The 27,896-nt window shown below is 41.4% G+C and overlaps 1 protein-coding gene across 1 annotated transcript; it reads right to left on the bottom strand.

Annotated features, from left to right (window-relative positions):
* Positions 1–1,559: 1,559 nt before the first annotated feature.
* Positions 1,560–24,903, bottom strand: slc1a7b (solute carrier family 1 member 7b). The gene is made up of 11 exons (XM_070909619.1): positions 24,763–24,903; positions 15,892–15,971; positions 12,678–12,893; positions 8,489–8,531; positions 8,163–8,388; positions 7,948–8,047; positions 6,696–6,929; positions 5,626–5,820; positions 2,567–2,701; positions 2,278–2,377; positions 1,560–1,820 (listed from the first exon to the last, which is right to left on the bottom strand). Exons 1-11 carry the CDS (start codon positions 24,901–24,903, stop codon positions 1,560–1,562), a joined length of 1,731 nt encoding a protein of 576 aa, XP_070765720.1.
* Positions 24,904–27,896: the final 2,993 nt, after the last annotated feature.

Raw genomic sequence — 27,896 nt, 5'->3', positions numbered from 1 at the left:
GTAAAACTTCCCCAGAGCCTAAAAAAGAGACCGCTTTTATTTCCCAAAGTCTAGGGGCCGAGCAGGAGAAACACTAATTCACATGTGCAGAGGGCCGCACAGCGTGGACGCAAACCCGGAAGCTACAAAACCTTTTCGGCTTATGCTTTTGGCAACACTTTTCATTAGTAAGTGGGCGCCAGCGAGATTTTCGCTATAGAGCGAACTATTGAGTATTTATTATATGAATGAATGAATAAAGGAGTAGATTTCTTTCAGTAGAGTTGTCACTTCATGGCCAGTATGGACAGGAGAAATTATTACAGTGAGCAAATAACTCTTTCCACATACTTGGAAATATGAGTATTGTATTAAGACAGACCTGAAAACATCCCAGCCTAACCTTTAACTTACTGGCCTCGGAGCATAATGGTGAAAATTTATAACAACTAATGCAGTAGAGAAGCTCATATTCATGTGTTGTAAGGACAAGGACCACTTGGTTTATGTTGAATTACCAGTGGTTGTTTTTAGTATTGACTGTATATAACTTTAGATGGACGACGCGTCTCCACTTCCTCCCACTGTACAAAACTGAAGCCAAAATATCCCGGATACGGCCGCTGCCATCTTGTGATAGTGACGTCATTTGGAGTCAGATTTTTTAGTTTGGCCCATGTCCTATCCGCTAACATGGGGGCGGGGCTTATGACCTATCCTGCAGCCAGCCACCGGGGGGCAATCGAGATGTTTTGGCTTCACTTTTGAGGAGCTGTCATGTCGTCCATCTTTATACAGTCTTTGGTGCCAGGAAAGTGTAATTCAGTCAAGCGCTCCTGAGGCTGTTCAAACTTACTTACTTAAAACTATATAAATCTCTATTTTGCTCGCTTCTTAAAGTTATGACCACAAGGGAAGGTAACCTTTCTGATCTCCTTCTTCAGTCCTCTCTTCCCTGTCAGCCTAGCACCGCCAGCTTTGTTAAGGCAAAATTAAACAATCCGGGCATTTCACTTTGCCTCCTGATCATTTAGCTCAAACCAGACACTTGCAGTCCCGTCTCGTCTCTGATATGACGCAAATGACTGGCTGCTTGCAGTAGTATAAAATATAATAAACACTTGTCAACACTTATTAACATGTTGCACATGGACCAAAAAAAAAATCATATAAAATGTAGTTATCAAATAGAAATCAGTTAATCAATGCAAGTACTCACACCTGCGTTCAGAGTCTGGGAGTTTAGGTGCGAGCTCACGCTGCAGGTCCACACCAAGGATGAGTGTTTTGAATAAAATCATACTGTTGTCCTTTTGGTGTCATAAATTCCACTGTCAGTGTGATTCTTGTCCTGTCTTACAGAAAGTATTTCACTGCTACAAAGACGATAAACAGTTTCCCCACTAAGAGTCGTTCCTCTTCATTACCAGGACATCTCACCAATGAGTTTTGACCTCACAATAAGCTGTTAGATGAAGAGGAGCCTGGCCGTGCCGTCCTCCCACCTGTACAGGTGTCCTTTGCTCTGAGGTCCAGATCAGCACATCTACACAGACAACCCGTCAAACTCCAGGAGGAGGCTATACGTTGGTCTCAAGACCATTCATATCAATGGCGCACTGTTCTTTACTCTTCTTCAGTTGCCTCGGGGGAATCGGAGGCTTCTTCCTCTCCAAAGGCGGACGGATGCCCTCCTCCAGCTGCATCAGCCGAGCCACATCGGAAGGAATGAGCTCGTGTTTGACCCCTGAGGAAGGGGGCCGGTAGTTGCCATTGTTGTTGTGACAGTTCATCAGAGGTGGATTGTTCATCGCGGGTTTGGTCTCACAGATCAAAGGCACCTGGGGGCCGACAGGGTCATAGGAAGGGAGGAGAAAATGAAAGCATGTCAGGAAGGAAATAGACAATTAAAAAGGTTGCAACATGTTGAAAGGAGCTGAACAGTGACTGACAGACAGAACTTTATATCCTTTTCCCCATAAGTCAATATTTTTACATTATAATTTGAAGATGTTTAATTTATAATTGCAGATAAAAAAAAACATCCTTTCTGGCTAAATGTCTGTTATTTTGTGTTTAGCAAAAGCTCTGACATTTAAAATAAGAGAAAGCTTCAGGAAGTAGTATTGACAGCACAGCTAGGCGTCCAACCTTTGATAATAACAGCTCGATCATTCAGAACCAGCCTTCACTATGTTCTAAGTACTAACACTAAGTACCCTTCTAATGACAAAATTTGTGTATAATTGTGTCACAATTGTGGACTGTTTCAGGGCTGAAGTCACAAGTAAAACTCACTCCATCTCCCTCTTTCATGAAGTCTTTCCTGCAGATGTGTGCCATGATGCCTGTGGCCAAAGCATCCCCCATTACATTCACCATGGTGCGGAATCTGTCTCTGCAGAAGAGAAAGACATTTGAGAGAGAACAGGAATGAGTTGAGCTTAACCCTGAAGTCTATCTGGACATTTTGGCCAAATGAAGAGGAGATGAAGGAGATGGGGCTCATGTGTTTTTTTTGCCCTGGTATGATTTAGTTTGGATCTGTTGGACAAAGGTGATGGAAGGGAACACAAAAGCTACTTACAATGCCCAATCTACTGCAATGATGAGAGTGATGTCATCGGTTGGCAACCCAACGGATGTTAGCACTATCACCATGGTGACCAGTCCGGCTTGAGGTATCCCTGCTGCACCGATACTGGCTGCAGTGGCTGTGATACTAGAGATTTAGGAAGTAATTGTGATTACAGAGAGAAACCTGGTGTCAATTAATAAACACAAACATTAAGAACTGTATATAATGTAACAACTGAAGACAAACAGTGGCTGTTGACCCTCAACAGGGGTTCCTGTGGGGTGTCATGAAAGGCCAATATGCAACTAAAGGTCACAAGGGAATGCTTTTTCCAGTCCTTTTTTTTAACAAAAGGCATATCTCCACTCATCTTTCCCAATATCCATCTATTTTCCCTATATTTTCTTTGCTAGAAATTTACTGATAGCTTATTGTCTTTAATTTGCCTGATGCATAGGCAAATACTTTCCCAGAGTTAAAGACATTATGTATACAATCTCGGAACCCATCGTGATGATTTAGCCTCTGGGGCAACGGCCGATGTTTTGGGGCTTTCGGTGTAGCCAGCGGATAACAGATATTCCTCTTCTGAACCGGTCATCGTTTACAGTCTGATATGCAGTCTTGGAACCCATCAGATGTCGCCTGACGACGATTTCAATGCAGATCATTTTAAATAAATTCTGACATTGATTAAAAAGTTAATCGTCATCATTGCATTTCAGCCATTTCGGACTACAAATGGAAACTAGAACGCTTCCAATACCAAAATCTTGTCCCTTGCCAACAGATTCTGCAGATATCTGTTATAGAGATTACTACGTATAGAATTTGAAAATGTCTGCCTTTGTTGGTAGTATCGAAGACACTCGACCAGACCAGCCTTATATCCTAGGAATTAAGTCCATATTGGTTGATTCATGTCCCATCATGGACTTGCAATTAGCGTTCCCTATTTTGCTAACTGTTTATACATATCTGCCGAGCTAACAGGTCACGACATCAACACCTCCAAACTCAAGGTGAGTTTTGATAATAGGTGAGCCAATTGAATTTGTGAGAGAGGGGGCAGGGGGACACAGAAGGACATTAAGGCAAGATTGGGAAAAGCCCTAGGAGTGTTTTACCAACTCTCCAACATACATGGTGAAACCCAAGCAACATGTAAAAACAAAGATCCATCTATATAAGAATTCTGTCAAGTCCATCCTGTTGTATGTTTAATGCCAGTGGGAGACCAAAGCTGAAAGAACGAAGCATTCCTCAATGGATGCCTGAGAGGTTATCTTGGTATCCTGTGGCCAAACAAGATCCCAAGATAATTATACAGAAAAAACCAAAGCAAGAACACCATCCCAGAAATAAGCAAGGCAACTACAATAGCTGAGACACATGGCATCCCAAACATTGCGCTGAGATGGATTCCTCAACGGCAAAGTAAAACTAGGAAGATCGAAAATGACCTGGAACAGAACTGTGATGGACGAGCTAGCCAAGATGATCCTAATTTGGTGGGATGCTCAGCATGTTGCCAAGGATAGGAAACAATGGAAGGAGTTAACTGGGGCCCTATGTCTCACAGGGGACAAAGAGGTTTAGGTAAGTAAATACATTTTGTGAACTGCAATCACGATTTTTCCCTGACCATAACAAAATGTTTTAGTTACCTCAATCTAACCATTACTTGCTATAACCATTAGCTTTCCCTAACCGTAACCGTTGCCATGTGCAGAAATTGTAAAAAGAAAGAAATTAGCATGGGGCATAAAAAAATCTTAATTTAATATCATTGAACGTAATCCTGAGTTTGCAGGATCATCCATTGTCAACCCTCACAGGGTTAGACACTGGGCAGCAGCCGGGGATCGTACCCGGGAACACTGAGACGGGCTGAAAGACTTTTTCAATGCATTTTCACATATGCACATATACAGTTCTGCATTAAGGGCAAATTCATACAACATAATCCACACCTTTATTTTTGGTGCTGTATGTTTACTGCTAGGATTCGACTCTCCCTTTGTGTCTGTGTTCTCACAGACTCAGCCAATCTTTTATAGAGCTGCTGTACTTTTCCTGTGGGCCGCAGCAGACAGGAGTTAGTTTGTTTTGATGAATGCAGCTATGACTTATGAGAATTGCCAAGAGAAACTTGAGCACATACACCCCAGATCCAATTAATGAAGTATCCTATTCTCAATTTGTTTGATTGAATCAAAAGATGAGCCAGGCTAATTTTTGGTCACAACAGAATAAACTAATAATGTCTCCAAGGCCACTGTACGACTACACACTGATTAAAAGCATCTTCTCTGATGATAAATGAGAGTGCATAACAGTGGAGGCAGCGTGTAGAGTGAACTACATGTTTGTGTACACGTGGTATCTGGTGCAGATCCAGAGGTTGAGGATGGGATGATCCTACCACACAGCGATGGTGAGAGATGGTGAGGGGGGGTGGGGTGGATCAGAGGTCCCACAGTGGCGTGACTGGGATATGGTGGTTTATCGAGGCCACATGGCTCTTTTTAGAGAGAGATAAGCGGATAGTTTCGTCAGGATCTACAGCTCCTATATGGAATTATATAGAAAAACATACAGTGGCCTATATGGGGTATGTTGACAACTGTTGGACAAAACACAATCTCGGTAGATACAGGTACATCTAAATATATAATTTTGGGAGTCAGTTATCACAACACAACAGTAAAGGATTTGTTCTTGAATACACCAGGCATGTCAGAAACCGTATATGCTCTTCTAGGATACACCGTAGGAGTGTGTTTTTCCTCACAACACAAGGGGTGTGTTAAAACATTTAATTAGAAAGCAAGTTTTCCTTGTGTGCATTGGTGATAACGTCTACGGGGAAGGCCATCCCAGTAATCTAGGCCAGAAAATCTCACAAAAAAATCTAAGTGGATATTTTAAAAACCAGAGACATACATATGGTATAATGTATTTCTGCTATTCAGTGTAAAGGATTTGTTGCCATTGATATCATTGCTTTAAAATACCAACGATAATGAGCTTAGAAGCACAGATGGTTTATTGCACGGTCCACTGACCTGATGGTGATGATCTGGCCAAAGTCCAGCTCATAATTATTTACTTGTGCAATGAATATTGCTGCCACAGCCTCATAGAGAGCGGTGCCGTCCATATTGATGGTGGCGCCCACGGGGAGCACAAAACGGATGATGCGGCGGTCAATGTGGTTGTTCTCTAAGAGGCACTTGAAGGTTATAGGCAATGTGGCAGAGCTGAGGAAGACAGAGAACAACACAGAGAGCTCAGAACATTCAAAGGTCAGGCAAAAATCATTTCATGACAACCTGTTATTTCCCTCTGGGCATGCGCGTTAACAGGGTGATATCTATTTAAGGTTGGTTTTGGTGAGAGAAACGGCTGAAACCCTTATGAACATGAATGGATGTGACAATGTTTTTCAAGACATTCAGAATGCAGCAGATGCTTTTATGCTGGCTGGTCACTGCAGCAGTCTCTTACTCCTTGGCTCGGCTAAACACCCCCACAAAATACTGTGATCAACAGCAACACAAGCTGAATGCACACTGCCTTCTCCAGTCTGCCACAAGAACAAGGATTGATTTCACATGTAAAAATGTAATGGACCATGCCAACGTTTTTGTGTGTTTTAATCAAATTACATGGCCTTACATTGCCGAGGGGCATTTTCCAAAGCATGTTGTGTTTTAGATTTTCAGTTTGTCGCTTTCCTACCCTCCAGGCAGTCACTGGTTTTCATTCATTTCTGTATGGGTATGAAAATTAAACCAGTCCGAAATCTACCACAGTGAACGTAATGCCTGCTAATGTGAACAAGCTAAAACATGCAAAAACACTAATTTCACTGTCATTTGAATTCACAAGTCAGTTTATATAGAGGAGCTATATCCAATCCAATCAAAAACATATGCATGCACACGTGCAGACCTGACCAAACATAAATTAACAGGTGCCAGTCTAATCAAATGCGAGGAATTTTCATTAACATCTCCTTCTCTTCCCACACACACCAGATGTTTCCTGATCTCCCAATGTTCCTTTGAGGCTTTTCATGGTCAAAAAACACTCAATGTAAACAGTTTGTTCTCTTTGCAGGCATTTGCTTTACCTGGAAGAGGTTGCCAGGGCGATGAGCAGGGCTTGCAGGATTCCCCGTATGTAAACGATGGGGCTCTTTTTGGTGATGAAGAAGTACATGGCAGGCAGGATGAACAAGCCGTGCAACACCAGACCAAACACCACAGTGACGGCATAGAAACCCAGCTTTTTCCCCATGGCTGACGGATCACTCATCTCCAGGATCTTGCCGGCCACCAGGAACACGATACCAAACGGGAAGTACCTGGCAGAATGAGGAGCAGCTCAAAGTCAGCAACAGTGGCTGTGAAGTCTTGTACAAGTTATTCAACTGTTAGATTTGTTGACCTATAGACAGGTTTCCCAGCAACGTCATCATGAAATGCACATGCTAGTGGGGGGTATAAAACAAACCATAAACTTCAAGGATTGCAAACCCCCCCTCAATGATTACCAAAAACACTCATTAATTAAATATTAATTTCATATGAGGTTTGGCACCAACATAACACATCTAACATACATCTGTGTCTGGTATATTTTGAAGGAAGACACTTCTCACATGCAAACATTACTCATGTCCAGAAGGAGGTGGCCACTGTGCTCTTAACTTGCGCAGCACGCAAACAGCAGGAATTTTCTGTATGCAAACTTTACTTTTTTTATGCTAAAGGATACATGTTTACGTTTCTAATATCCAGAGAGATGGGGCCTCTGCACGCAAAGAGCAGGAATTTCATGAATGCTAATGTTACTTTTTTCTACTGCTAATGTTCGTACATGCTAATGTTAACTTCTGCAGCAGGCAAAAAGCAGGTATTTCATGAAGGTAACTTTTTTGATGCTAACATTCATAAACTGTATATAAATTTACTTGAATGAGGGGGGCTTCTGTACTCTTAACCTATGCTGCCCGTTAATGTTCTCGAACACAGACGTAATTTCTCACTACCTTTGTGAAGTCTGGCTTAGCGTTATCACTGCTACTATAGCTGCCCTTTTTCACTGCAATTACATGCATCATGTTAGCTAGCCAAAGCCGACAGATGTCTACCAGTGTGGCATGTAGTGAAAAAGTTTTGGTAATGTGAGCATGAGTGCTACATACACAAAAGTAAAACGCTCCTTCTTGTGAACACTGAAAATGTCCATATATTAGCATAGTCGTACCATTATGGCTATGCATTTTTAAACTTCCAGCTGCATCCTTTATTGTTCGTGAAAGGGAAACACGTCTATAGCTTCCTACAACAAAATGTTTAGTATATGTAAGAAATCCATACCATATAACAATGGCAACAATTCTAAGGACGGCCTCATTCAGGCTCTGGCAGAAGTTTACCAAGGCGCTGCCATTTGGTCCCATCCTTCCCAACATAATACCTGTGAAAATATATAGCACAATGAAAATAAACACCTTTATATTTTCAATGATAAGTGCTACTTGAAGCCAAAAGTTACACATTAGAACTCAGTGAAAAACTATGCAGGCTGTTACCCATGGTGGCGGAAAAAATTACAATTCCAAGGACATTCATTCCATCGCTTGTTCCTTCCCGAGTCCGTATGAGCACGTCAGGAGGTGGGGTCAGGTCAAGGGCGAAGTTCTGGATGTCAGTTCCATTATCATCCTGGATACCGTAGATGAGCGCTCGCCGCGTGGTGGATTGGGACTGACTCACCGTCGGCTTGGGTTTCACAATGTACTCGCTACTTGTTCGATACTGTTGCCAGGGAACAGAAACAGAAGCAAAAAAAAGACCTGCATTTAAGTCCTAAAAAAAGCTATGTTTTTGTGTTTGAGAGTCTTGAAAGAGGTCTTACCTGCTGAAATGTGGCCTGGACCAGATTAGCTGGGAACATGTTGCTGCAAAGCAAAGATACACACTTATAAAAACTCTGCTGTGTGGTTCAGAAAGGTTGAACAATAAGAATGCATGCTAACAATTAGAGAATGGATGCTTTGGGGTGCACAAAGACCCTCTTTCATGCAGGTTCATGCAATGGCGTAAATGACATGACAATGAGTCATAGTTAGCGGGTTCCTACTGTAACATGTCAGTGTTTTGGACAAGCTAACATAGTACAGAGCGGGAGGCTGCAGCGGTGAACAGTGCAGCTCTCACACTGTAACCTCTCTGTAGGAGCGGTGGTGGCAGGAGACGTAATTATTCACATTCATCCAAATAAAATAATGAAAACGAACAACAAAAACAAATCATTCTGCTGTGGCCCCGGGGTAAAACATTCTCCTGCTCTGTAATTTGATAACATCCAGTGACATTTAACCTCCTGTCTAAACAAAGCAAATCATGCTGAAATAAAATGCATGCTTGCTGGTCTGTTTGCCTGCAGTTGGTGATGTTGTGCAACACAGAAATTTGTCCACTCGGCAGGCTTGACTTCACATCATGTTTCTGCTTATTAAGAACAACACTTTTAAATTGGTATGATATGCTGCAATTTAAGGCTTCATTTGGGTTCATTTGACTGAAACATTTGGCTGAAAGGTTTCTGCTGTGTTTCATTTTCAGGGAAAAATGTGTTTATTTAAACAAGACCAAAACCTCGCTCTAACCTTATCCAAATATGTATAATGGCCCAACCTAAGCAACCCACACAACTATGGAGTTGTTTTCCAAAAAGTCGTTTTTAAAACCTTCCTCTGCACTCCACCTACTAGACTCCCAGTTTGGAGAGAGGGGGATATATAACATATGATACGCTAGATCAGGTCTGACAATAATGGGCCAAACAGGCACTTTTACCTCTGCTGTTGTAAGCTGTAATAAAAACCTAATGGCACACAAAGGTGTGATTGCTTAAAAATAAAATATGGATTACTTACAAGAGACACTCTGGAAAAACTTTATGACGGAACAGCTTAAACTACAGCACTTACAGCAGGGCTATGTAGCTATTGAAAGGAGAAATAACACATTTTTCCTCAAATTTAAATTTAAATTCGTTAGCAATAAAACGCCACATTGCACATCAATACTCTCCAGGGTTATGCTGCTACAGCCTTGCACGGTCTGGTATGACCAGTAGATTGTGGTGGCTAATGTTAGCAAACTTTAGATAGATACAGTAGATTATTGTAACTGACATCACTCAGTCAATTCACTGACTTTATAACTCTTCTCTACTTGTGCTACTGAAGTTACTGTATATAACAATACAATGAAATACCTTATTTCTGAAATACAACCAAACCATACCAACAGTTTTGAAGTTTCAAAGTCAAAGGAGGTATGGGGATACCTGTCAAAACAACATGAAGCCACCCAAAACCTTTGACGCACATAAAACCAAAGAAAACGAATATACCCGAAAAGTGCAATAGCATAAACTAGCTATGTGGCCAGCGTGGCATACTGAAGGAACAGTACAAATAAATGTGATGATAATGATGTAGTTATATTATGAATCCAGAAGTTATGAGAACATTGGTTCTCACCATGGGTCTTTCAGCTCATTGTTTAGGGTTTTACTACAAAACTTCACTGTCCAGGTTCACTCTTGCCGCATTTGTCTGACCTTGTTTCCGGCAGCAGCAAGCAAAAAGCACTGATGAACACCATGTGCGCTACCTGCCCAACACCAACACCAACACCTGCCAACACACAAGTTTGCGACTGGCTGGTGAACACAGTAGCTCAATCAAAGCATCGAAGAGGAGGCATATTTAACCTTAGGAGCTGGCGGAGACCAAAACAGAGCTAGAGGGAAAGTTGCTCCTGGTCTGCTGGACTTTAATAATGGGCAGTTCTTTGCTGTCAGGTTTGCCATATCAACTGTATAAAGTGGTAATATGTCAGTGTAGTGTTTACAGCTTGTCAGGTTTACGTAAGTCCCAAAAGTCAAATATGAACTGCTTCTACTATTATTTTTTATGTGCTCAGCTTCATATTTACACTTAAAGCATCATTTTTGTAAGAGTTTATATTGACTGCATTCTTAAGATCACCTGCTGATCCATTCAGCCTGCCTACAAAGCTCAGTGGGGTCTGATTAATAGCCTTGACTCACCCCATTATTCCCCCAACAGCAAAAAATAAAATGCTTGGATTAGACTACCAAACATTTACTTGCAGAGGCACAATGTATGACAGGTGACCGTTAATACTCCTGTTTACCGATACTGGGTCTGAGAAACTGAGTAAAATCTTCTATTAAAGAAGATTAAATGTTTTTTTAGTCAACAATGAAGTCATCCCAGAATTACGGGAATCGAAAAGCTTAAGACAACCAATGTTTTTTTTAATCCTGTCTCAGGATTTGTGGCAAATCCACACAGTCTGGAAAAACTAGGATGCTGTGAGGATGACGTCTGCTCTAGAAAGGTGTTATCACTCACTAAGAACTGATTCTGTGTGAACAGTAAGGAGTGAGGTGGACAGTGTAACTGCTAGAATCTGGTGGTCTCACCTTCATTTCAGCTCCACTAAAATAAGATAAAATAAACTCAAACAAAGGGGCTGCTGCCCCCCAAAACCATGGTGATCACAAGTCACCTCAGTGGTTCCCAACCTTATTCTATTTTACCAATGTATATACACTGACGGCCCCCACCCACATAAAAAGGGGAAAAAGTAGCCTACCTTTTCAGAAATATCGTTCATCATATTCATTGCATAAAAAAACAATCACAGCACAGAACAATTAACTGTACACTTAACTTAAATAGTGAAAGTTTGTGTAAAACTAGCACTAACTTTGTATAAAACTCATCAACTCAACTCAACACTCAACAATGATTCCTTATATTTTTCGGGAACACACTACATATGTTTTAATAGTCCAGACATACATATATATATTACCCCCCCCCCCTTTCTCTGTTTTGATGGCCATGAGAGTTTGTCAAAGAACACAGTAACATACCGTACAATAACAACATGTTTTCCACAGTAAAATGCTGAACTAAACTATTGTGCCGTCTGGCATCTCAGGACGTTGCTGTTTGTGTTCCCACCTTTTGTTTAGCAGCATGCCTCCAATGTCACAATGATGGCAGAAATATTTCCATGGGAACATGCTATGAGACACTACATGTATTTATTCTTCTCTCTGGAGAATATTTGGAGAAAATTGGATTTTGAGAATATAACAACCAAAAATGTTGTTTGTTAATCATCCATTTCCAACACCATTAACTTCTCCGGCTGCTGCTTCAAACCCAGTTATGCCACTCACAAATCATGTAATTGGTTTCATTTATAATGACTGATAGGTTGGCGCACCTCATACCTGTAAAAAGACATATTCCATGTGTTCATTTGTCAGAGGTGGGGCTGAAAATAATGGGGTTGATCAAGCCCAATCATGCAAGTTGTATAATGTCCTCTGTGGCTCTGCAGGAAACTGACTTCACAATAATGGTGACTCCCGTACTGAAGTATACCTTCAGATCCTCCCCCGCCCTCATTTGGACACACAAGCTGACACAATATATTATGAAAATTGTGATTTTCACAAAATGGCCTCATAAAACTCTAATTTATTTGTATATGTCAGGTACTGTATGTATATGTAAACACACTGGATCAATCGCCTTGTATCTCATCCTCTTGCGGTCCCCCTCCCGTATGTCTCTCTCTTCAGAATTCAGATCCATACATCACCTTTTAACCCTGACAACACACATCGCCTGCAGCACAGAAAAAAATCAGAGTGCCACTTTCGGTGGGTGTCAGCAGCAGCCCTCCCAAGCCCTGTTTGTTCTCTGCTAATCATCCTCTCCCTGGTGTGAACAAATTGCAGTTTACCGAACAGTGTCTCCCCAAATGTCAGTGATTAATGGAACACTTGACATAACACAGACTTCTTCTGCTGCCACATGGCTGTGAAGAGATCTCCTTAAAGCCAGCATGATGTGCTCCACTCCACACCATTCCAGTCTGCACAGTCTGTACAATCACACAGTGATCGCCATCTATCGAATGTCGCTGGGAATCAGTTGTTTGCGGTGTACAAATGTGTAGTCGGATGGATGTCACGGTGGTCTTACCGGATGAGGTCCAGCAGAGCATCAGCAGAACTCATGATAGGCTTGCCGCTGTCCTCAGAGTCCTCTTTCTGTGCTGCGCCGCCCGGGTGGATGATGGAAACCATGATGATCCCCACTATCACGGCCACAAAGGTGGTCCACAGGTAATAAGACACTGTGATCAGGCCAAGCCGACTGGAACACTTGGCGTCGAGGGCTGCCAGTCCGGACATCAAACTGGAAGAGGAAACATCCGAGTTAGACTGATAGTTGGTGCTTTAACAATTTATACTCATATTGCATGTTGAACCATGTTATAGCAAATGAGTCAGTGCAATTCATTCTTTCCCATGTTACCCGCTTTGACAATCAACTTATGATGATAATGTTGTGAGGTGTAAAACTATGTATCTTAAAAATGTGAATTTTTCAGCAGCTTAGTAACGGGGGGGTTTCTGAGTGAAGCCAATGCGTTTAGAAAGGGTTTTATGAGGCCAAGACCTTGGACAATATTCTTAACATACACAGGACTATGTAATCAATCAATCTGAAAACTTCAAACATAAAACTTCAAACAATCTCGCCGCCGTTCTTTGCCTCACGACACCATGCTCGAACGGCCATCCTCACGGCACACAAAGAATTCAGAGCTCTGACCTGCAGCTTCAAATCCATTCAGTCATCGTAATGAGTTGTTCACATTGCATGAAATGTGTTGGAGATAATGAAGAATGCTCCAGGTAATTTATACATCAATAACCAGTAAGCACCAGAGGATATCAGTAATACCAGTAACCACATAGACCGAATTTTAATCACTGCCAAGCTGGCATCACATCAGTGTTAGTGGTGTTTGTTGGATTTCTCTTGTGAATGTCAGGATCAATGCTTAATCCCTCAGTGCTTTCAGTCAGGGACACAGTGATGAATACAGCAGATACTCAAAGCAGCTGTGCCATTATTGTATTTGTGTCCGACACAACACACATAGTTAAAGTATAAAAGAGAGAGAACCTTATCAGATCATTTAAGCCAAACTTTTTAGCTTGAGACCCCTTAAAACGATGCCGCGTCTGCTTGAGACCCCTCTTCACGTGTGGTATTTGTGTACTGGTTGTCACTCGTTGAACCAAAAACGTTTTTTTTTGCCTTTTTCCTTGCTTTACTGAATTATTAAAAGTAAAATTATCTAGTAATTCACAAAGCAAAGATTACAGGAAAGTCTGAAAAATGAAATATAATTTAGTGTAACAGTCCAGTCTTCTTAGATTTGTCCCTGTTGTGAGGGTCCAAACCTCCAGGTTGGGTAAACTCAGTGATGGATACAATTCAGCATCTAATTCAAGAAAGTATTTCCACTGACATCCAGACAGCTAGAATGTTCTTGATTCAGCCGGACACAACGCAGGGCATCACCTCCCAGGTCCAGTGCGCCGTAATTCTCCGATAAGCAGAATGGATAATGGCATTGGTATCAATAAAATCTTATCAATTCCCATCTCTAGAAGAGAGTTTCAGACAGTCAAGAAAGCAGCAGACAAATTTGTCCAGTGCACAAATGAAAAAGTCCAAGAGCAGGACCAGGAGACAGAGACAGAAGTGGATGAGAAAGAGATGGCTGAGGGCGAGACCCCAGGAGAGAGATGAAGAAGTTTTGCATTAAAGTCAGTTAATTTGCATTTCAATTGCAAAACGGATGGCCTCTAAGCTCCTGTTACCATCTTTATTATCAGCACAATCCTACACTCTAAGAAGCACTGGGCTTTCATTCGTTTTATTGTTACATTTATAATTATAGAAAGTCAGGATCAAGGGTCAGCCAGATTTGCTGCAAGGGCTGATGATCCAGGGTCTGACACTCGATAAACTCTGATAAAGGTACATGTGTACCGACAAAATTAAGATCTTTTGTCAAGGAAATGTCCCTTTAATAGCGAACAACAAGATGTCTTGTTTTATATTCTTGCCCCCAGCCCCACCTCTATTATTCAACACATTTTACTGGTTATGTTCACAAAACCTAACAATTGTTTATAGGCTATTATTCAATGAGGTGGGTTTTAAGCATATGAAAATTTGATTTGGTGCTCACATTTGGGTATGAAACTCCAAAAATCCAAAACCTTTTTTTCTGTATCTTAGTCTTTAACTCTGCTTTCCTTCAAGCACTCACACACATGGAGACAGAGCTGCCATGCAAAGCACTGGTCGAACCACTGGGAGCAATTTGGGGTTCAGTGTCCTGCTCAAGGACATATGTGGACGGGAGGAACCAGGGATCAAACTCTGCGATCAATGGACGATCTGCTCTTCTGAGCCAAAGCTGCCCAGTTCTAATGAGTAATTGCCCAGTGGTTGTCTTGGGTTTAGTTTCATTGGTCGATATAAGACTAAGCATCGACCATTTTGCATTTATTTCATCTGTCTGTTCTAGCTGCTGGAGAAGTCAAAATCCAGAGGACAGAGTAGAGAGGGTTGTCACATTTTATTATATAAGTTTGGATGTGGGACAAAAATGTAATATTTCATTTGTAATCGTCAGTTTGAATTCAAAATTCTCAGTGCGTGAGAGCAACAGATTGTGCCGTGTGCTCCAGAGGGGGCCGTCTTAAAATGCACTCTGCTGGACAACTTTGTGAAACGCAACTGCTGACAGTAACATTAGCCCGAAAGGACGCATGGGCAGCCTTGTGAGCAAAAACGGGGGCTAGCATGACAAGCAGGCTAACAGAAGAGCATAGAGAATACAGTATTTTTATTGTTAATGTTTGTCTATGTGACAAAAAATGAACAAACAAATCTTTTGTACCAATTCTTTGTTTTGATTTTGAGTTTGGCTCTGCACTTGTACATACTGCCTCCAGGAAATAGTCATAGCCATATGCTCTCACTCCGACACTGACTCGCCAGCTCCCGCCTTCTCGGCTTTTATATGTTACAAAACTAACTGCTAGCTATCAATGGAAACATTACAGCCCTAAACATTGTTGGAAACAAGCGGTGATGTTTTCTCCTCGGGGGGTACCGTAGCTGTATGCACTCGCTGTTGAGACTCTCATACTGTATGTTGTGCATTGATTGAAATACTTTTTTTTATTTCTGCTACTGTCATGATACAACATTAACATGAGTTAGAGCACATCCTGTTAGTGTGCCTGCACTCCCGAGGCCTGAAAGATGTGTTACGTCAAAGCGTGATGGGCTACAATGAAGTGCAGGAGACAGACATCAGTACCTGGACACGACCAGCGGGAGAATCAGCATCTTCAGCATCCTCATCAGCAGCTCTCCGGGAAACTGGAAATACTTCACCTCCTGTCAGGAAGAGAGAAGAAGAAGCAATGGTCACAGGTAATTTTAGGGAGAGCATTAGGCAGCTAGTGAAAATGAACCTGATGTTATTTAAAGAATAAGAAACAGGAACAAGTCATTGTTAGGATTGTTGTCTGGAGCACTGCCGCTGCTGAAAATGAGCACACTGACTGCAACATCATGAAGAGGAAAGGAAAAGCGGAGAAAAGCTTTTTCTCTATCAAGAAATGTATGATTACAAATGACCCGTGACTTGGGTAAGGAAATAAAGGAGGCTGAATCATCTCTTGAAAAGTCTCTGTGGATGTCTAAAATGAAATCCACTTAGTTCTGAGGATGTAAATGAGACACAGGACTATTTTCCTTCATCTTTTAGCCACTAAGCCGTCATGCTTTACAGGCACGGTTAGTTATTTGTTAGATTTCTCTTGTGAATGTAAGGATCAATGCTCACATGGTCGTGTGTCTTAAAGCAATCCTTACATGCCCATGTGTACTCTGAAAGTGTCAGAAATTGGCTGTGGTCACAAAAAGACAGAATGACGTTGGATTTATCCTCGTGTGTTACTGGAAGAACTGTGATTGGTCAACTTGGGCTGCTTGTTTTTTCTGATGCCGGTCGAGATATGATGATCGTGACGACAACATCGAGCAAGTTGAAGAACAGTCAGTAACACTAGACATGCAGTATTTTGGGATCTAGGAAAGATCAGACCTTTGTTGCTGAAAACAGCTGCCTGTAGCTAGAAACTGGTTAATGAAAATATACAGAGTCGGGTGATAATTTCCTTTGTGTTTGTCACTACGAGTGACATCTTCACATTATGATCTATTGTTAAAATAAAAATACTGATTAGTTTCACCATTTGACTGTAAATAGGTAGCTTCCCATTACTACAAAGTGAGTGACAGAATGTAAACACAGTTACGTTATATAATGTACAACAACTGGTGAAATCTGACACTGGTTTTTTAGTCAACTCCTACATCAGAGACATCTACGTCAGGCACTGTATACTGTAGTATATATCCACCTTTAGTGCTATCAAACACAGTGAACAAAGTAACAGTTGCATTACTGGGGAAATCCAACCTGAGCTTGTGCTGTCATCTATGTTTGCTAACAGTTCAGTGCTAACTGTTAATTAAATGTGCCACCAAACTGTATAAAGACAATATTTAGGCTATATTTTTGTTTGGCTTAAGGTTAAGCTGGTTAAACTTTGGCTCTCTGCTTTTCACACAGTATTTGGTTGAATTGTCCAAAATCCGATCCCAGTTCACCTCCACTGGCAAAATCTCTGAGATCTTGTGTTAGAGAGCTTGAATAAAAGTGTTGCCCTGAATGAAATGCAAACCCATAAATGCAAAGCACAAAAACACCATGCTGCTGTGTGGCAGACAGATGTGTTGATCCGTTGACTACGACTTTGTTTTAAGGCAAAAAAAAAAATCCATTCCCTCAATAGGATGTGTGCTATGCCAGAGAGAGAGAATGTGTTTTAGGTTATAGATACAAAGGAGAGTCAGAGAGTCACAGCTAAACACAGACAGATTAAATCTAATTTGAAATGAATCAGAGAGCAGCCATAAAATATCACACATAGTACTCCAGTTTGGGCAGAAAGTCTTCAGATCTCACAGGCTTTTTGTGTATTTGTCCACTGGGCTTTACACTGGCCTCTATCCAGAGCAGCAGTGGACAGCTGTTCTCTGTCGCCCCTGCCGCCAGACCTCATATCTCCGTTCTGTCAGAATGAACTCGGCAGTGTATCAAGAGTTTGAAAAGGCTTCTTTCCTCTCAAGTCATCTCTGTGGTCGCGGCATGGTTTAGTATATCTGCCACAGGAGTCAGTGTTTGATGATCCCGCACTTTAAAGTGTAATTGTCAATAGTTCATGGGGGAGAAGGAGATTGAATGTCTCACATAAAATCTTGTACATATTGTATTATTCTCCCAAGGTATGAATAGATTAGTAATACAGTGTGTGGGCTAATTTTTGGTTTATACTGTATGTTCATTTGTTTCTGCCCTCTATTGATGAAGATTGCGATGTGGGTTTTTATCAACAGTGACTAATAATTTGACAAGGTGCAAAAGGTCAAAGTCTTTTCTTCACCACATTGAATCGTGCGATTCAGGTACTATTCTGGAGTTTTCAACGGCATCAATGGCAAACTAAACAGTCAGCACTCTTCAATAGTTAAGCTAATAAATAAGATAACCAACAATAAATAACCCCAGTCTTTTTGTGGCATTGGTGGCCAATGACATGACAGTTTCTGTGCGAAAGGCTCCATGCGATTGAACACTCTCAGTGTACTGAAGTTCGTCAGTGCACCGGTTGTCATAGCCCTCATTGTCACTTTTGTAATTGCATGACTTTGATGTAACAGCGCTGGAAATCCTCCAAAATCAGACCATACGTGTAAAGTTAGTAAAAATCACCAGCAGTCTCACAACCAAACCCTGTCTCAAAGAGATTACTTTTATATAAAACTAATTTGCGAGTGCAAATGAGAAACATGATGCCACTGGAATTGTGTTTTTTTTATCATTCTTCACTGACAATGTCTTTAATTTTCCTTTCCTTTCCATTATCGACTCTTGCCGTACATTGTCCGCTTGCAGGATTAACATTTTGATGGTTATGCTGTGTACACTCACAATCTACCCTGATCACCTCCTTACAACTTCTTTGTGGTACAAAAACGTGGAACTCTGGCAAAACAAATATACAAAATGCAAAACAAAATAGATTTTTTTTTTTATTGTTTTATTGCGACTTTTTACAGCCTGTACTTTACTGTTACTGTTTTGTTCACTCTCACTGCTCTCCTGCAAAGAAGCTCTAAAAAAAAAACCCATTACCCAGGTGGACAGAAACTCAAATTAATTTGAATGTTATGTGTAAATGTAACTTAGCCATAACAACTATATAAGGTGATATTCTGTGTGTCAGTGTTGTGATTACAGCTTGTTTCCGCTGCCCCCAAGTGCACTTACAGGGTAACTTGGAGAGAATCTGTGTCTGAACCCTGTAGCCTCACTACTTTGGTCCCTCAGGGTTCTGTCCAGGGTCCCCTCCTCTTCTCTCTTTACACCAAGTCACTACATCCCAGCCCGTCCACTACGTTCTGTTACTGCCCAGCGGCTTGCTACTCCCTTACTATGAGGGGGGCCCAGCGACCGCTCAACAAAATCACAACTGTCGGTGTCTGACTCCACAATGGGGGAGTGAGCTCCAGCAGAAAATCTCAGCGGTTCAGACCCTGCCAAAGTCCAAACTTAATTCCCATAAAGATTGGTAGAAATGATATGAGGACAACACTTAACAGGCATTCTCCATGCAAGTTAGCAAATTTTAAGGAATACATACTTAGAGCCTTAAAGATAACAGAAAAGAAAATACTCCTCTCATACATTGTTAAATTGCCTTTGCAGTCATGTAACAGCAGGGGACAACGTCTTGCCAGTCACAAGTAATCTTATAAACCTTGGCTATGAAGTCCCAGGTCAAGACCAAAAAGTCCTAAGGCATGTCCAAGTCCTAAACGCTGTGTTTTAAGTACTCGTAGAAATAGGAACATCTCCTCCACCCATTTTTGTTGACCACAATTTAGGCTTTATATCTATTCGTGATAATCTGTTGTATCATCTTTTGTGCGACCGAAAGCCTTCAACTGTCACAAAGACTGTAGTAATATCATATTAGCAATATTATATCTTGGATTAAGTAAGACTTGGCTGTCTAAATTTACAGTGGGAAATCTTTCTCATCATTTACTACTACTGAGGTGGAATGAGTAAGAGGGAAACCGCTACAGCTGTTAGATATTGTACTTGTCTACGTGTCTCAGCCTATCTGCTGATTAATAAAAGTTGTGTATTGTATAGAGCTGATGGGAGTGAGAGTGAGGTTAGGGATGTCAGGGGAGATGGGAGGACGGTGGATTGAGGGGCTGCAGGGCGAGGCGGGTGCATAATGACAGCTAAAGAGCTTTTCTGCTGGGCATTAAGCAGAGAGAGCTTAGTTTGCTGTATAAGAGCAGGATCAGCACTCACACACAGCCAGCAGAGAAGGTCCGCTCTGTTCATCTTGCACTCATGCGTTCGGGTCGGTGTGTATTTGTCTGCATGTGTGTGTGTAAGTGCGTTGTTTGTGGCGCATGAGGCAAGTGCAGCTGCTTTCAAAGGGCCAGTCAACAGGACAGCCACAGTTCGACAGGTTTTACCAGCCAAGTGTGACAGTGACAGTTATAAGCAATAAAACTCCACCCTTGCTCAATTCAATACACTGCTGCTTCAGCTATACGTGGTCTGGTATGCACGTAAGAGTATTAGGGCGAGGTATGAGATTACTTTTTTATTTTGCATTTTGAGAAGTGTCCAGAATTAAGTAAATCAGATTTATTTTTTCTTATAGATTGTCCTAACATTCTTCCAAAGGTATGACCATTAGCTTATGGTGCGATTGACATGACTGAGTCAGGCCATTAACTTTATTACTCCTCTCTACTTGTGCTACTGTTACACTATGTTTTGGCTATCTCCATTATCCCCGTAATTGTCCCTTAAGGCCGCAGTTATTTAGCTAAATAAAAGTTGCGTAGGCTCACTTTTAAACATATTAGAAAATATAAACAGAAAAATACTTGTGGATTAGCCCAAATCTAGCGCGGTTAAATGCTCCAAAAAAGGGACCTTGAATGACCTTGAGTCACATTTATTTTGTCAGACTACATTTCCAAGATCCGAGGACGTCCTGCAGGTGGAGGCTGGTCATGGTAGGCTGAATTAGTCTATTTCAGGTCTCTCTACGCTCTCAAACCTCCTGCTCAGTTTACATTATCCCCAAGTCACTTCAGTTACTCCACAGGTCACGATGTCATTGTACACCAGAGGGACCAAGGTCCAAGCTGATAGAAACAGCTCTGGTCTAAAGGAAATGAGATTTTCTCATCTGCCTTCAATGACGCTGTCTCGCCCGTGAACATACCTTGCCTGCTCTCTTTTTCAAGGACAGCTTGAGCCAAATCCAAAGCATTGCTTTGGTTCACTGTATTTCATTAGAGTAATGAGTGAATTCAACGTCCGCTTTCTTTGTGACGTTTCTCCCAGTTGAAAGCATCTCAAAAGGTTCTTCAACATAAATGCCTGCCTGTGTCATGCAGCCTATATTCAAATGTCACTGACCAAATACTGCAAGCAAATCTATTCTGGCTGCTGAAGGGAAAAAAATGACATAATTTTCTATGGAAAACCTCTTACATTTTGTTGCTTGCGTTCTCTTCTACAAGTTTTGAATTTGGTTTGGTTTTACTCTCTTTTTTTAGTTAGGGTTGAGAGGGTGATGCGTACACCTAATTGTTTGTCTGTTATCTATAAAGTCTTTTTTATGGACCCCAGGAGGAATAGCTACCGAGGTAAAGAAATAAACAAATATGATGTCAAGTGGTTAGAAACTTTTTAAGCAGCTTAAGTAATTTTTTACACGCAGAAAAATAAATACATAATACAATCAGTGTCCTCTTAGGTACACATGTACAGTCTAATGCAATCCAATAAAGCTGTTCGGCCATAAAGTCTACTTTTATGATGCCTATAATGTTCAGCTGTTGTTGACACTGTGTTTTAGTGTTTATGTTTCAGCATTAAGGGTAGTGACGTGTTGTGGTGGACTGCATTAAATTCAGAGCTGTTTCTAGTATTTTGCCCCCCTCATGTTTTCATTTTAAACACCTCTCAATATAATATAGTCCATTACAACACCAACTTTAACTATGACTATTTAATTTACACATTTCCGACAATGTCACCAAAACACAGAACCTCAGAAACTTTGTAAATGTAGAATTTGTGGCTGAGCTGTTGTATTGAATTGCAATAGATTGTACAGATGTAACTGAGTGCACGTTACATGTTAAATGTCCATCTGTAACCGGCCCTTGTGTCATTTTGCCCTCTCACAGCCCACTAAATCAGTCACTGTCCTCTCTCCCTGTGCAGGCCGCAACACTGTTTAATGAAGATGATTTTCTGTTTCCAGCTGCCATCAATCTCTCAAAAACGGACCCGTGGGCCTCCTCGATGCTTAAACAGCCAGAGCTCCGCTTGTGGACTTCACAGTTCAGTCTCTAAAACACAGTCAAGTTAAAAGCAGTCACACCTCTGGCGTTTATTCAAACATCTGTATGTTCATGTTACTGTGGAATGCGCCCTTTACCGCACTTCTTAATGTGTTTACGTTGTGCTTGTGACTATAATGCGCGTGCACTCTCACATACTGATGTTTGACTATTGAATCATAAATGTCTACATGCCTGCATGGCCCTTCTTTTATACATCCATGGTTTTATTTAGAAGAAATAATGTAAAATGCACATTTCAGTATTCAGTCACACTAACAGTTAAATATAGTCTTATACTGACATCCTCCGTTATTTTTCACATTCTGTGTCCTTCTGACTGGGAAGTTTGCCGCTGATAGTGTGATTCTGCAGACCCTCCTAATACTATAATCCAGACTTATGTCACAGATAGATCCATACATTTCTACTCAGTGTGGAAACTGTTTAGCATGTTTAAACAAATTGCACAGTTTTTAATGAAAATTCTCTTTTAATTTGGCCCAATCCAAATCTCCTCAGACATAAATCAAGTTTGATCTTATCTCACTTTACTAATGCCAGGCTCGCACACACACACACACACACACACACACACACCTCCCCTCTCTGCTCTCCACCCTCAGTCATAGAGGGATCTGGGCCTCTATAAATTGTACTTGTCCTGCGTCACACCGACAGGCACTCTTATTTGGTGTACAATTAGAGAAAGCATTTGTTTGATTGGATTGTAATCCCCTATTGTGAGAGTAAAGGAGCCACATGCTATTTTAAGGCCTATTTGAGAATATGACAAAGCTTTAGTCGGAGGGGTGATTGGAAAGAAACGGCTGCATTTTGTTTACGGAGCCCCTCCATAAAGCTGCTTGGCGGCTGTATTCAGAGCAATGACATGTGTCAGCGTCAGTGTATTTACTGGACGCTTTGTGGGTTTGTTCTTAGCCTGGATTTGTGCATTTATACATTCTGTGCATCTTTCTTTCACACCACACTTCGCTGTATGGTGAATGGAACTGGTAACACTGCTCGCCAATTGTTGCGACTTGAAAAACTTTGCTGACACGTCAGAGTTGTGCCAACTGAATGAAGCCACCAAGACAATAAGAAAGACTTCTTATTGACACTTACAAACCTTCCAAAAAATCAACACTTATAAATGGAGGGTAAGCAGGTTGAAGGATGCAGCCAGTCTTCCTTTGTGAAGCATCTAAGTTGAAAAATGTGCAAAATATTAATAATGTTGAAAGTGTTTCAACTGTGATCCATTTTGGTGTTTTAGCATGCCATAAAAAACCCCAGTTTCTCCCCTTTTGTTCCTCTATATAGATTTAAAGGATAGCTTCACACAGTTTTTCATATGTACAGCTTTGTTTACATGCACAGTTTTTGCCTGTCCTTGTTCCACACTGTCTGACACTATATTCTGTATCTGCTTGTTTCAACGTTTTGAAGCTGTATAAGGAGTGAAATATTCAAACCCAAAGATTTGATGTTTCTTATAGTTGCACAACCCAATCAAATGGAAATATTCTAGATGTCTTCTTCTAGACACAGTGCCCCAGTCGTCAGACTCGTATATTTGTTATCTTTGGGATTTTCCCTAGAATTCAGAATAAAGGGTCTAAACAATGTTTGGCTACACAGCATGAGTTTGTGATGACTGGCCCACCAGCATGTTTTAACAACATCACTCTCCAAAACTGTTTTAGACTTTTAAAAAGCTTCCAGGCAGCTATGTACCACTGTGGTGTGAAGGTAAACTGGCAGATTGATTGGGGAAGTTTGCACTGTGTTACAAGGCCACAGCAACATACTGGTATCCTTTGAAAATAAAAGCCAGTGTGATGATAATTGATTTATTGTCTATCCCATGCGCATTTCAATCTGTAATTAGATTTTCACATAGTAATGACATGAATGGAAACCAATGGCTGGAAAAAATGTAGTGTTGGAAGAAACACTCAGATCCCTCCCACCAATACGCTAATGTAAAAATACTCCATTACATAACATATAAAACTTGTTTAAAATCATACTTAAGTTAAATCACAGAAGTATTATCAGCAAAATGTACTTAAAATATAAAAAGTTAAAGTATTTGTTCTGCAGACAAATGGCCAGTGTGACTGATGCATCAGTGAGTAAACAGCATTTTATTGCTGTAGCTGGTCGGGGTGTTTATATACAGTTAGGTAGTTTAGTCCAGTGGTTCTCAACCTGGAGGTCAGGCCCCTCCAAAGGGCCACCAGATAAACATGAGGGGTCGTGAGATAATAGGAAGGAAGAGAAAAAGAGTTTTCTTCTCCAATCTTTGTGTTTTTTATTGTGTGAAATATTGGAAAAGGTGGAACTGCTACCAATGAGATGTAGAAGCTTAAAGTAGCATAAAATGGAAAAAGGCAAGTAAAGTACAAGTACCTGATCATGATATGCTTTTGGAAAATGAAGAATACATGAAATCTAGTAAAGGGCATGCAAATAATGACCAAAAACCAGGTCAGCACTGACATCAGTGTGAAATTGTGTGAAGGAAATGCAGTACAGCAGAATAAGGAGAGGCACTGTGGAGTGTAATGCTCCATAGGTGATCCTCTCCCAAACCCAATCGTCTGCCTGCATGACGTCACACTGGGTGGTCAAGGGGGGAGGGGGGGGGCAGACCGACCTGCTCTGTGAGGCGCCGTGTCCTCAGGAAGAATCCCAAAAGACACCCAATGACCACAGCCAGCACCGACATGATGAGGAGCCCATTCTGTTTGCAGACGTTCTTCACCCTCACCCACACTGCGTCCAAAGCCACGGCCATCGCGAGTCACCTGTCCTGCGTCCTACCAGCAACCCATAAATGTACCCCAAAGCCTAAAATCCAGGCGTGAGGATGAAAACCGAGGCAAAACGACGTGAAATATCCAATCCTTCCTGATGTTTTAAAGCACCTTCGGGCTCAGCATCCCTCTCGTCCTCTCGATGCAGCAATCTGCACTAAGCTACGAAGGTCCTCTCACTCTCCAGGCGTCCCCTCCCACCCTGCTCCACCCATCAGCGGCCTCTGTGTGTGCTGACCCACCGCCAGGGGGGATGGAACAGCTGGCAACCACGTCCCCGGGGGTTAACATCACCAATCCTGTTAGTGCGCTGCTATATTATAAACAGGTCTGAGGCCGGATTAAAGGTCCATGAACAATTTGACAAAGGTTGGCAGAGTGGAGCAACCTCATGGGCCTTCTGGACCTCGCACACTGACAGACAACAGAACAATGTCACAGCACGTGGTTCTTGAACTGCTTTTTGAAGCACAGACACTTTATGTTGTTGATAGATAAATCAGCAGAGCAGTTTGTCCATCATGAGCCGCATTATACAGCAATATGACATCCAGCTAGATTTTAAAAGACACGTAATCCAAGCTAATTTAAGAGGGGACACAGTAACTTTGAATATTCTAATTTAACAGCGTCAATACAAACGAACACACCACATTACCACTTACAATGACAGTACATACTGACATTGTTGTTGTTATTCTTTATGTATTTATTAATATCAGGTTTTGGTGGATCCTTAAAAGGCTGAAAATGTCTTGAATCAATCATTCAAAAGTGTTAAAAATTCCAAGACATGAGAGGTAGGATTTTATGAATGTTTTTTTTCAGGCGTTGTAAAATCTCAATCGCAACATGTATTTTATTTCTAAATAATTTACAGAATGCCTCTTGCATTAACGTCAGTAAATACCCCAACATTAGCTTTTAACTTGCTGCCGATTCCATTTATGCTTCAAAAATCATAAAAGTGGTGTTCATTTGTGAAGATTATCTTGCTGAACGAAACGTTTAAGTATCATAAACTTTTGTTTGCCGCAGAGCTTTTTGGAGAGTAGAGATTTTCTGCAATAATCCAAAATCCCATTGAAAAATCCCATTGGCTTTTTGCCGAGGGAACCAGGGCGATGCTAACTTCCGGGTTTGCCTACAAAAATACTCTATAAGGATCATGTAGTCAATGGGTTGGCCTTGATACACGAACAGTTGTCTTGCGCACTGTCCAACATGCCTGTTTTAGGTGGGGAAGCTGTGGCAGGCACTGGTAAGATGTGTTTTCTTTCTAGTTAATGTATTCTAAGTATTTCAACTTTTAGGCTGAAGGGGGCTAGACTTTAAAAACAGATCGGAACAGATTGGTTGGTGGAGACCAAAACAGGGCTACATACATTGGTAATTTATCACAATTCCAGATGAATGCTGATGTTGCTCTATGGCTACTGTTTGCCAACACGTTACTCATAATGATCCATTTGAGCTGGTGTGGGTGACAAAGTGCACATTACTTAGCTCCACAGCTAATTTGCACCTGTAGCCCTGACAGACACATGTCATTAAAGGGGAATTACTTATAACGTTGGCAGATGGATTAAGAGCAGAGCCAGAGGTGTCCTGCCTTTTAGTCCCTACGATAGATCAAGCTCCAAAACCACTGGCATGATATAGAGGATAACACTGCATGTTAGTACAATAAACATGAAAGCCCTCATCAATCAGTTACATAATTATGACTATTACATTACAATTACAATCATTATTATCTCAACTTTAATTAGAATAACAATTATCCAAGCACACACACAAAAATAGGTCTGTGCTGTTGTCACTGTACTCATCTGATCAGAGGCTGACAGACCTGAGATGCCAAATTAATGCAAATTAACTATGTGAAGGGAAAAAGAAGCAGCACTGATCTGGTCCTCTGGCTCTCATTGACGCCAAAAGCAAGACAATTCATTCCAGTTCATTGACTCTAATCTTGAGGATGACAGCTGTGATTTGGCTGCTTAACTACTCCTTAATGAAAATAACTTTGAGATGATTAAGGACAAAAAAACTTTTTCATTTAAATGCACCCCATGAGGGCCGAAAGTCAGTTGTAACTGAGGTCTTTTGTGGGAAAAAAAAGTCTCATCAGTGAGATGGTACTACTCAAAGACACAATGGGTCCTTGATTGCAGACAGAAGACAAAAGGCTTCTCATCTCTAGATTTTGTCTGAAATGACTATCATAGGCAAATTTGATCAGCTCACGTTAGCTCAATGACTTGGCCGACAACACTGTCTCCAGCTGAAGTTTTAAGGTTTCCCTTGCTGACTACATGATATCGTGCTAAAAGACTGAGGCTAAAGGTATATGTCCCAGGCAGATAGTCAGCACCAGTTGATGATCCATGTAGAAGACAATTATGAAGCAGCATTGTTATTGCAGTGTAGAGCCAGTTAGTCCCAGTATTATGGATATGACAGGGAAAGCAATTTAAGATTTAAAGGTCCCATATTATGCTCATTTCAGCGCTATATTTTTATTCTGGGACTCCACTAGAGTAGCCTTGCACGAAAAATCTGTATTCATCTTCTCCTGGCCCTTCATGCAGCCCCTCAGTTCACCGTCTGTCTGAAACGAGCCGTTTTAGACGAACTGAACAACCTCCAGAAACTTGAAGAGTAGTCCTGAGCAGAGCGGTTGAATAACTTAAACAGACTGAGCGGGCGGATGAACGTCCCTGTACTTGGTGGGTGTGCTGTACCTGGAGCAGATGACCTGCTGGGGGGCGTGGCTGAGTGCGGTGACTGTATAGCTGTGACATCACAACCTTACGGAAGTCCTGACGGCTCGTTTAAAGGCACAGTTTCTGACAGCGGGCTGTGTGCATTTCTCCGTGCACTGAGCGTTTTAGACATGGAAATCTCACTTTCTACAATATGGGACCTTTAGCATTGCGGTTTGGCAGCTTGGCTTACTCATTTGTATTTG

Source organism: Enoplosus armatus, chromosome 7 (genome assembly GCF_043641665.1).
Source record: "Enoplosus armatus isolate fEnoArm2 chromosome 7, fEnoArm2.hap1, whole genome shotgun sequence".
Taxonomy (NCBI): domain Eukaryota; kingdom Metazoa; phylum Chordata; class Actinopteri; order Centrarchiformes; family Enoplosidae; genus Enoplosus; species Enoplosus armatus.
Note: the sequence above shows the minus strand (reverse complement) of the source record. Positions and strands in the feature narration are given on the sequence as shown.